Here is a 12,258-nt window from a genome sequence, read left to right as displayed (position 1 = left end):
GTTCGATTATTTATATATTCACATTTGGTCGGCTCAACATGCGAGTGATATTAATTCATTCATATTGACGGTAAAATCCCGAAAACACTGAATGTTCATATTAGTTGTTTTTTATTTCTTCCGCTGCAACTTTACCTTTAAACACCGTAAAATGTTCAACAACATAACATTCTACTACTTGGGAATTTTTCCAAATTGATGTGATCTGTTTGATAATATCCACACAAATAATCATCACATCACTATCTTATTCACAATGTGTGTGTGTGCGTGTGATGTATTCCTCCCCACATCTTCCCCTATTTTCTTTCATTAGGGAAAGTGAGGGGGGGTTTTCTATGATGGTGTAATACTTGATGTGTGTAGAGCTCAACTGATCTCAGCGGAAGTTCCCTGCTCCTCTGAATAATATAAAAGGAGGCAGTAATCAATAGCTCAGTCACCACCAGCTCTCTAACAACTAGACAACAGCTCAGCTCAGAGTCACTGCTGCCAACACAGAGAAAGACATGGCGTCAATCAAAGCTACAGTGGCGGTGCTCACACTCCTCTCCGCTTGTCTGCTGATAACAAATGCATCTGCAGGTATGTTCTGTGTTTCCACCGTCTCTTTTTTTTTCATTGTTTTTACTCATTGGTTTATTATCTGATTCCATACTCAGATATCTGGCCATAGACAGAAAAAGTTCTCTTTCTTTTCCCGTATCTAATCATCTTTTTCCTTGTTTCACAGGGCATTACGGATGTTGTCGAAGTTACATGACAGCCAAAATACCATTTTTTAAGGTCAAGGGGTACTCGGTCCAGACCATCAAGGAAACATGTCAAATCAATGCCATCATGTGAGTATCTCCTACTTCTCAACCAGAACATAAATAACACAAGACATAGCACCAATGTTCATTAAAAGTGTACTCATGTTCATTTTGTTTTTTACCTTTTATATAGTTTCCACACAAAGAGGGGTAAAGCGTGCGTGAATCCTGCTCTCAACTGGGTGATGCAGTACATCAACCGTTTGGGGTAAGATCTTTAGCAAAGAAATTGTGCAATAGAGCAAAGACAGCTTAATTCTGCTGTGAAATGTATTTACACAAGAGAATGGCTGAAATTATAACTTGTTCAATTGTCATTGCAGAAATGAAGCCAAAATGGTTCACATCAAGACGGCAAAAGCGCAGAACTAGAGTTGTTCTGCTTTTTGAAGATGGATGGTGGAGCCAAAGCTGTTTACCTGCCTGTTATCCAGTAACCAATGATGTTCCACAGTTTATCATTCAGTGAACTCCGGGTTGAAGCTAACAAAACTGCTGATAATAATAAAAAAAAGTATTTTAATACAGGCATCAGCTCAGTTGTAAGAGCATTGTATAATATTATTTTAACATTTTCATATTGTTTGCTATTGTAAAATGTTGTATTTGCACATGTTTTTTTTTATATAAAATCATTAAAGTTGAAAAAAAAAAAAAAAAAAGTTGTGACAGGTCTCTTAATGGAAACACTACCCTGTGTATGTATTCTTGAAACTTTACACCGAACTGAAATGAACACAGGTGCACTCTTGCCTCATTTCTTTTGTCTTAACTTCCTTGTTTATTTTGTCGCTGTGAAAAATTCCAGCTCTGGAGATTTTGTGTCCTGTAATGGCAAATAGTTGAACACGCAGTGGAAAACATGTGACATCAGCATGAGGAAGTAGTGAGAGCTGTTTATTTGAAGCACGAAGCAGAACAGGTATTAATTAAACGCTGACATCAGCTGTAAGGAAGTGAAATGCTCCTGGTGTTTCATTATAGGTCTGTTGTGATTTTCTGCAGGGACTACTGTTGTAAACATAGTAGTGCATATATATAAATGTATATACATATACATACACACATATATATATATACCTACATACATATATATACACATTCACATACACAGTATATGTATAAATTGTTTTTTTAAATCAAAGAAGTAGAAAAGACATCGTAAATCCAGTTAAAATCATAAAACAGAATAGGTTATACTGTGAAAATGAATGACCTGTAAACTTTTTCATGTAACTTCCAAAGTACAGAGTCAAAGATCAGCGTGTGCATGAAGTTATGTAATAAACTCTTTGAACACTAGGTGGCGGTAGTATCACTTCAAAGAAGAAGTCGTGTAAAATGATAAAAAATGAAATTTCTCAGCAACACTTTTATCAAGTTTAGCTGTTTCAGTGCTATTTGTCAGTAAACACAGTTCATCCCACAGCACGACGATGTTCAGTGCTGCATCAATCAATGATGTCGACTTTTAGCCGCATCCCCGCTCTCTTTCTTTCCTCTCTTTCAACATCTTAACACTTGCACATTTTGGGAGGGTTTCAAGTCTTTGAAATGTGACTTTTTGTGTATTTAAACTGCTAAAAGATATATATAATTCTGTCATGGATGTGCTTCGTGTCCGATCATTGGCCATCAGCTGTTGGCGTAGGAGTTGGCAACACCAACAAAGCCGAACAAATGAGAGTTTTCTCCTGTCGCATGAATCCATCCCAAATGACAGTCTGGAGCCACGCTCGCAGCCACCATTACATCACCTCCACTGTTCTGCACCAGCGTGCAGAGTGCTTTTCTATGAATAATACAGAGAGACTGGGGAGAGAGGGAGAGGGACATGGACATGGGTTACTAAATGACAGCGGGAGTACATCCTGTCAGATGGAAAGATGGGAGTCAGAAGCACATTCTGGAGGGAAACGCCACCGAATATGAGTTATACGTGGAATCCCCACCGTAAATAATCACATCAGACACTAACGCATGGATTCTGATTCAGCTTTATTGAATTAATCAGTCACACTTTCCCAAACACATTCCTACACGACTGTGTGTTTACATAACGTGAATTACTGATAAAGGACACAGTGTGGCAGAGTTGTTACAGATGGGTACAGTGGGAAATGGCAGCAGCATGGCCGCTCCCCGACATCTGGAGGAGGACAAGGTTATAGACCTGTGTTTTCCCATGAGGGAGCAGGCTGCTTTGGTATAGAAAGAAAATAACATATTGCACTCTGAGATCAGCAGACAGGTCTTCTATCATGGCATATGTGCACACACACACACACACACACACACACACACACACACAGGCAGGAAACCAGACAGTCTCTCATGAAGCTCAAACAAAGATAATGAGACATCCTCAGTCAGAGCGGTGAAAACAATCTTGCTTTTCAAATTGCTTGTATACCGGCACATTTGCAGCAACAACAGGGAGAATATTGGAATAAATATACTAAAAACGAGATAATAATTTTACTGGTGCTGTAATTTTTCCACCTTTTTTGCTTCCCCTTTGTCCTCCCTCTCTCTTTGTCACTCGCTCATTCTTGCCGGCACAGTTAACAGAGTTAACCGAGCTCTGTATATAATTAGACAAACAAAAAAGAGAGGGATGAAACATCTGAAGGAGAAGAGACTCCAAATGATTACACATTCACTCCGCTTCCTTCCCCCTTGCTGCACACATAACCACCAATTAGAGGAGAGGAGGATGAGGACATGCAAGCCGCCAGGAGTCTATTTGTGTCTCTATCTATCTCTATCGCGCGCGCTCTCTCTCTCTTTCACCCCCCGAAGACCATCCAGCGCTGGGGAGGGAGAAGGAGAGGAGAAAATAGAAGCGAAAAACAAGAAGTATATAAATAAATAAAAATCTGTGTTTCACATCCGGTCGGCTGATTGGCTGAGATGCGAGTCAGGCAGATCTGGGCCACAGTTGCACTCATTGTTCAGCGAGCTTTTCTACACAGTCCAACCCAGCGACAGCAATGAATGTTGATTGTGACCTTTGGTCTTTGGGTACAGCGGAAACAGAGTGTCACTTTTGTGTGTGTGTCTTCTTCTCTAGATTCTGCATGCGCCCACATGCCCTTTTGTTCATTTCTTTTTGCTCATTCCCGACGTCGTCAGAGGCAAGCCTCGGGGCACAGTCAACGGTCGATGGTTTTTATGTGATCCATACCAAAACTCACCGACAGCGTTGAATGTTCACCGAGGCAAGCAGGACTGTGACCGTGAGCCGAGCTGACAAGACGAGGCAGGGCGTAGCGGGGGGGAGAACAGACAAGTCAGACAGGCAGGGGACAGGGACAGAGCCGAGGACGTGATTCAAACCCCAGAGGCCAGGTCGCACAGCAGAGGGATGTAATGCAACAGGACAACGACAGAATGAGTCCACTGTCCACAGGGCAAACGTGGTTCTGGTTATGTTATACATGATCATGCGTGTTTAAGCTGGAACATAAACTGAGAGGATGTGCTGTACTGCATCACCACCACCTCATTAATCGCAGGTCCTTCTTTCATCTTCACTTCAAAATTGTCCGGAACAGCATCTGAAACACAGATGAAGAGGAAGATGCTAGCACTGATGTTGCACGGCATTTTTTTTTTGTCTCTAAAAAAATTGCAGATACAGCAGCTACATAAAAGTTTTGGTTTTCTTTTGCTCAGGTTTTCAGATATCCGTCTCTGCGATTTCTGCTGTTACCCCATAAAAGAGGTGAAGGTAACAGCATTGAGAAAACATTTCTTAGGATTCAAACAGAAACAAAGTCCCAGCCACTCTAAATAATCAACAGTTTTCATAGGGCCTTATAAAAGTAATGTTTCAATGCAATAAACTACACAGATGAAATTCAAATCACCTTCATTGTTTTGGGGTGATCAAGAAAAATGAAACCAAAAATATTTGCGTTCATATATAACACCAGGCTTAAGTTTTTGAAATTCGAGTGACCCGACGCTTTCATCAGATACAGTTCACAAAGAAATAAATATAAATGTTTTTAATAAACAGAATAAATAGACGCTGCACTCCCCCCCCCCCCCCCCCTCTCTCTATGGTTTGACATTGCTCAGAACAACATGAGAGAAATATCTTTGAGCCGGCCACGGTTCTTATAGACATCTAGTCCGGAGAACAATGCTGCAATGTCCCACTGTGCAGCCAAGCTTTTCAGACCCCAGCCATCGCCCGACCACAGGCTGAGAGCTCCCATTGTCAGACGCTGGGCAGAGCCGGGGAACAGCTCCCCGACAGTGTCACCGCGCTCCTGCGCAGACCGGGGGGCTGACGTCAGGAGGGTAAACGCTGATCTACGGTCATTCATCGCACTGTTTCATCGGCTTAGTGCGCTGATGTCATTGAGCAGGCTAGACCTGCATCCATTACTCTGCTGAGCGAGGCAGACGTCAGGCTAGCATGATCACACGCACTGGTTACAATGAATGAGTAATGCATCGCGGTGTGGCAGCTATAATTCAGAAGGTCATGAAACAGACAGTTCGCTTTTTGTCTGCGTCTTTGAATTATCGCCTCCGCATTCTTTCACCGCGTGCTTTCCTTCATGAATACGTTAAAATCTACACATTTATTTGGATGAGCATAAAAAAAAAAAAATGTAGCCAAATAATAAATAGTGTGCCACTTAGTAAATTACATGAAACACAAGGTTTTCTGGAGCCTTTTCTGTTTTTTTCTAGTGTCTGAACTGCAGCCTGTGAACTAGAAGTCTCTGTTCTCTCACGGTGAAGCAGCTCAGATAAGAGACTAAATTCATAAGCCATATTACATCTCCCCTTCTCTATCACAGTCTCTCACACACACACACACACACACACACACGCGCACACGCCTCACCCCACAATGAGACCTAAAACGATAAATAGGCGGAGGGTCGAGGGAGAGAAGGGGGGGGCTTTGCCATGGCAACCCCAGTGTCAGCCAGCCATTTCTTCTTAATCCCCCCCCAATTCAATGTCGCGCCCTCTGACAGACCCCCTCTCTCTACAGCTGAATATTTCTTTTGTGTGAAGAGACTCAGTGTACGTGTGTGTATGTGTGTGCGGGAGGGTGGGATCACGGAGGGGGGGGGGGGGATTGGGGTTAGAGGAGGGGGGGGGGGGAGAGATCATAGCTAACCCAGCTTAAATATGGGGCCAAGCTGCAGGCCACAGAGTCTCAACATTACACCGGGGGTACTAACCAGAGATCAAATCACACAGACACTCACACACACACACACACACACATTTAAACACTATATTGATGGAGCGAGATCATCTTTTGAAATGGCGGATAATTACATCATATGGCAAACAGCCGGGCCTTTCGTCTCTCTGAGCCCATCATCAACAAACTCTGCACTTTATCTTTTTTCCTGCGATGAAACTCTCGCCGTCTCCTGCTCTTGCGTGAGCAGGCCGCTCGACATTACCGAGAAAATCGTTTTTTTTTTTTTTTGGAAGAGTGGGAGGGGAGAGGCGTCAGCTGCTTGACAAAATTAAAAGGCCTCCGTTTGTTCCCGACAATAAACGTCCCCATCTTTGGAGCTCCTCCACAGCTGCAGCCAGATAGGCTTTCATTTCTAAGTGCGGACTAATAGAGAGCGATGTCTCCTTCCTCGACGGTAAGCCGATTTAGTGTGCAGGATATAAAATTCAGGGAGCTTTATAGTCATCTTTCTGTGATGCCTCTCCTCCAAGAAAGAGGACAAAAGAATGTGACACATGGTGGATATTCAGTAATGGAGAAACTTAAGGATTTCATGAAGCCGTTTTAATGATGATGTGCCGTATATATATATATATATATATATATACCTGATGGAAATGATCTTCATGGAGTCACAAGCAGGAGGCACAATGTGAAAACCTGGAGGCAGAAGACAAAAGCAGACAAAGACAAAACGGTTAGGAGGCCATGTCTGATTTTTTACAGTGTACGGAAACAACGGAAGAAAGCTTTTCTGGGTATCTTGACGATCTATTATATAAATTCACAATTAATCTGATTTCAAGTAGTAAGTTTCCTAATCAACAGATAATTAATGTCCGGAAATCCCAAAACAAGCTTCCCCTCAAGGCTGAGCGATGGCAGCGGGTGAAGGAAGTGCCAGTGGTGCGTCTCTGGGGTGCGTCTCTGGGGTGGTCCCACATGGCCGTGGGCGAGACTTTAATGTAGCTGCATGTCCACTCCGGTGTATACTGTACATTCACCCGTAATGACTAACAGACCTGCAGTCTGCCTCTTTGGGGCCTCACACGCCACTCCATGCCTACACATGCATATGCTCCACTTTAATGGCAGCCATCAGACTTTATTTGAAGTGAGCTGTGGTGTTCAGAAAAAAAGAAGAAAAAAACTAAAACTGAACCAGGATTTTTCAAAAGGGAGTGCAAACACGACCCTGAGGACCTACAGTGCCCTCGGCCCCAATATTTGACCCTGATGAGTTCATTATATAAAGTGGCCATTTAAATCTATTCAAACTGTGGATAATTGCAGTTTGACTGCTTTGTGGTGGTTCTCTTTTTTCAAGCATTTACAGAGCTGGGCTTGCCCAACATCTGGCTGGGATATTACATACATACATGAGCTACAGACATAATTCTAAAAAAGTATATTGTGTAACTTGGCCAAAGAATCAAAAACTTGATTTGAAGGTCTGTGCCGCTTCTAGCAAATTGATTGTCTTCTCCTGTGTAGCAGAACTCGCACATTGTACATTTAAACTATCTCTACCTGAGCCAACGGGGACTTAACAAACATTATGAAAGCGTGAAAGTGCCCTGTGTCAACCTAGTCTATCAGAGAGTAAAGGGCACATTGTAACACAAGGTGCAGAGTCTGTTCTACAAGTGCCAGGACATGAACCAAAAACAAAAAGGCACAAAGTTAATGCCTTGGGACGGATTGGCAGGGTGGGATTGTTTGGTGACCCTTGACCTTTTTAACCCTGAGGAATGTTGTCGTGCTGGTGCGTGTATTGTTCCAGCCTCCCTAAGGAGCCCCAGCAGTGTATCGGATGAATGTGGGCGCTGAGGGCTTCTTGTTTCCACACACCCCCCCCCCCCAAAAAAACCCTCCTTTTTCGTCCCCTGATCCGTTCTCTTCTGCTCTTTATCCTCAGTCTTCAACAAACAAAAAGGTATCAACAGGTCTAAGAGTTAGCTGTTGTTGTCGGTCTAAAGTGCACATATATGCAGAGAGGCCACTAACACGGGTGCCAGGCTGACTCTCCTCGCTCACCTAAATGATGCAGTAACAACTTCTTTGCCCCTTCGCTCACCACTTTTTATTGGTCCACCGTCCAGGTCTAAGAGTATCTGAGTATCTTCAGACAGTCAGAGAGTCTGGCTCTAGAGGAAGTCACCGGTAGTAGATGGCGACTGACAGATGAGAGGGCCAGACAGACAATTACTGGCCAGGTATGTCCTTTATATCCACCTAGGGCTGGTCAGAGGAAATGGAGGAATTTATGATGTCATAAATAAGAGCCAGAAGAGAAGTGGCTGAGAACAGGTTGTCTCTAGAGCCATAAAAGACTCCTGCGGCTTCTTCTCCCTCCCCCTGACTACCTCCCGAGATGATAACACTAGACCGAGCGCCAGCGGGTTTGAGCAGCCAGAGATGTTTTTGTATAATTCAACTGATCCGTAACAATGTGGCAAAATATTGTTATCGACCGCGAGACAAAATGTGACATGGAATAATAAATCCTTGATAAAACTAGAGATGGAAAGTAACAACATAGTTTCACTCAAGTACCGTGCATGAATACATTTTTGCGGTACTAGCACTTTCATTTTAATATTTTCATTCTGTGGTACTTTATACATGACCGTGACAACATAAACTATCCACTAGTGAATGAATAAAGCAATAAATGCTAAATTGTGATATTGCCACTATTGCATAAGTAAACCATTTGAATACCATTATAATCAATAATTTAAATTCAAAAATGTCATTTAAATCATTAAAAGCTTTCTTTTGTGCTACTTTCCTTAATGTGTAACTCTTTAAACCACAACCAGAACAAACCGTAATACCGGAAACATCTTCAACAAGAGAGGCACCATCTGTCGCCCCAAACTAAGCAGGTGGAAGTAAGAGAAAGCCTAAAAAAAAACGGTTTATGCAGACATAAAGGATTCCTGTTCCTCTTTGCGCACACATCTATATGTTCAGACACAGCACTCTTCTTACTGCAAAAAAAGATAGACACACTCTCAGTGCCTGTTAAAAAAAAGGAAGAGAGAAGGTGGTTATTTGCTCTACAACCTCGCTAAGGAGGTTTCCCATTGTAAAAAGGAGTGGCTGCACAGCCCCGTTTCCTTTCATCCCTCTCCTTGAGGTGCGCAGCCTTTGTCTCACAGAGGACAGAACAACCAGCCTCCCGACCATGCTACACCGGACAAATACCTGGGAACTACCACTGGCCTGGTGGGAAAACAACAAGAGGAGGAGAGACAGAGGGGGGGGGGGGGGTGTACGGCAAATATGACCAACTAAAAAAAAAAAGGTCCTGTTAAATAAAACCTGTTATTAAATCTCAAAAGGAACGAGGACGAAGTTGAACTATGAACACCTGGTACCAAACTACACTTTAAAAATGATTTTAGACTTGTTGAAACTGAAGAAAAAAACATTTTAGAAGCTTATGACCACCTGTTTTTACTTTTCTTCCTCTTTCACCCTAAAAAGGTAGCAACTGTGTGTATGCAATTAAGGGCCGAGGTTGAAGGAAGGCAGGTCTGTTTTTTTTCTCCTTCCAATCTGCACTTTTATGCCGGCTCAGCAGAATGAAAGCAGTTCCTGTATACGAGGAACTGTATAGGGGTGAAGAGAGTTTAAGTCCTCCCCAAAACCCCGACCGCAGCCGGCTGACTGTAAAGCCTTAAGTTCCAGTCCACACGGACCGCCTCAGCAACCAGACCTCACTGTCACACCTCATAAAGCAGAGCTCAAGCAGCGGGGTTGTGTTTAAAGCCAGGGGGAAAGATAAGGCAAAATAAGGAGGAAAATAAGAATGCACCCATTCAAGAAACTGTAGAGAAAAGAGTGAAAAGCCCGTGACAAAAGCGCTTTAGCTGAAACTCTGATGGCATGTCTCCAGTGCGCCAAATAAGAAAATATACTTAGTGGACAAATTGCAGCAGGAAACATAAGAAAGTAAAAAAGCCATTGAGGGATTTTTAAGACCATAATCCTCTCTTCTTATTTCTACTTTTTGCTTCGCTGTCGAGAGGGAAGCGAGCACCCACAAGTTTATTTTCAAATAGTTCACAAAGAATGCCTGTCATTTCCTGGCGTTCCCCACTTCCATATGAAAGCCCCCCCGTTCCTTCAGGAACAATGGGAAAGATTCCAAAATTTCCATGGGGAGTTTCTTGCGCGGCGATAAAATAGAGAGCATGTTGTGACAGACTTGAGGCAGGCTGTTTCTCTCCAGCCGTGACAAGATCGGGACTAATGCAATGTTTTTGTCTTACATGTCGCGTATGATTAAAGCAAGCCACGCAACAGCTGTGACTTCGGATAAATGAGCTGACAGTGAAGTCTAATGGCGGACCTGAATCGGTCCTTGACAACTCACCAGGATATCTGTTATTTATCGTATGAAACATTTAGGTCTGCGCCTCTAGGTAAAAGGAGCTCATGAAGCATCAAACTGTTTGGACAAGTGTCGGACATTATTAAGCATAGAGGAGTGTTTAAAATCTAACATGTTTCCCTTACCTATTATTGTGTTTTCTTATCCAAAACCTTCCCTCTAACATCAATACACACACACACACACACACACACACACACACACGCCATAAGAGTTTCTTAATTAACCAAAAAAAAAAAAAGCTAAAATATCACATGCTCATGAACGTGCCAATATGCTCTTGAAAGCCACCTTGACCCGAGCCTTTGGCTAGACAAGAGGTCAGAGGTCATCCACTCAACTAGATGAGCAGAATGTTGAGATGCCCGAGGCTACATGACGGAGTGCGGAGGTCTCCACCACCTAACCTTTCCATTTACCCAACAATGCACCCGCACACCCAAGAGAAGCACAAACACACACATGTGGACACACAAGTTCATGCTGTTATGAACTCATTCACCACCCCTTGACTTCATTAACCTGTAATGCATAAACACAAAGTGTATGTGGTAAACAGCTGCTCTCAGATCTTCTGCTTTGGATCCACAGATGTACAATCAAGTCTGAGCTGGAACAAGTTAAAAAAATTTTTTTTTTTTTAAAAACAAACAACAATTCTGCACTTTTTATGTCTTCCAGATGCCTCAGAAATAAGAAATTAAAAAGTTTGCAGATTGTATTTTAATGATTGAAAGAAAGGGGGTGGGGGTGGGGGGGAGCATTTGTGTGTTGAATGTTTTATGGCAGCGGGGGAAGAAAACTGGGTGTCTGCTGGGAGTCATGTGATGGTTGAAGAAGCGAGATGGGACTCCCTGTTGTTAACGACACAACGTCTTCGCCGACTGACAAAAAACAACAGGAACATTATTTTACTCATTTGAATTGCTCGATGAATGCTGTCCAGAAGGAGCCGGGGAGTAATGGAGGAACAGGGGTCTGTGGTCGAGAGTCGCTCCACTCTGCAGGTTGATTCTCGACATAATTGCAGGATGCAGCTGATGAAGCTGATCACACGTGACGATGCTCCATTCACACAACGCGCACCGACAACTCTCTGAGAGCAACTCCAAACTGAATTAAAGCCCCACATGACAGATACGCACTCGGACACTCGCTGCTCTTTGCTGGGAGGGAGCAAAGGGACAAAGTGAATTATGTGTAACTCAGCCCTGAGAGGGACGGAAGTGAGGCTATCACAGCACATCAGCACCTATAGTACTGTTCAGCCATTGTGCATTTCTCCATTGACACGACAGATTCCCCCCTTGTACAAGAAATTTAAGTACAAGCAGTTAAATGTCAGTATTCGGTAAATATTGTTTTTTCAATAAAAAGCCATGCATTTTTCATTAAAGCACGCTGTGTACAATACATAGCCAGTAAAATGTAGTGCTGCACTAAGCGTCGAGACCTACTGTATCCAAACGGCAGAAGAATTTATGGAGACTGCCTCATTAACCTTAAGGCATATTAGTGCTTGGCACAGCATGCTGAGAGACTGAGCACGGCAGCTTCTAAAGCCTCCTTAAAGAAAGATGGTCTCAGCTGCTTTAAATTACCTGCAGAGTCAAACAGCCCAGTGGCCAATTAGACCCAAAAGTGTGGAACGCTCGTGATGAGGTGTGTTTATCTGGTCAGTGCATCCACTCAACTGTGCCCATCCTGAAAATGGCAGTCTGGCTGTTTTTTTTGCCATGTGCTGGAGGCCCAAATTCCGGGAGGGAAGTCAGATGCGCACACAATGTTTCCGAGAATTCAGGATGCGCAAAGCCACG

At 43.1% G+C, this 12,258-nt stretch overlaps 1 protein-coding gene across 1 annotated transcript; it reads left to right on the top strand.

Moving 5' to 3' along the window:
• Nucleotides 1-390: 390 nt before the first annotated feature.
• Nucleotides 391-1,562, top strand: ccl20a.3 (chemokine (C-C motif) ligand 20a, duplicate 3). Its single transcript, XM_076098475.1, has 4 exons — nucleotides 391-585; nucleotides 734-842; nucleotides 949-1,023; nucleotides 1,139-1,562. The coding sequence occupies exons 1-4, from the start codon at nucleotides 510-512 to the stop codon at nucleotides 1,185-1,187; spliced, it is 309 nt and encodes a 102-aa protein (XP_075954590.1). The 5' UTR covers nucleotides 391-509; the 3' UTR covers nucleotides 1,188-1,562.
• Nucleotides 1,563-12,258: the final 10,696 nt, after the last annotated feature.

This window comes from Anarhichas minor, unplaced genomic scaffold, assembly GCF_050575085.1.
Source record: "Anarhichas minor isolate MPS153535 unplaced genomic scaffold, ASM5057508v1 ptg000024l, whole genome shotgun sequence".
In the NCBI taxonomy this organism is placed as follows: domain Eukaryota; kingdom Metazoa; phylum Chordata; class Actinopteri; order Perciformes; family Anarhichadidae; genus Anarhichas; species Anarhichas minor.
This window is presented reverse-complemented; position numbering and strand designations above follow the sequence as displayed.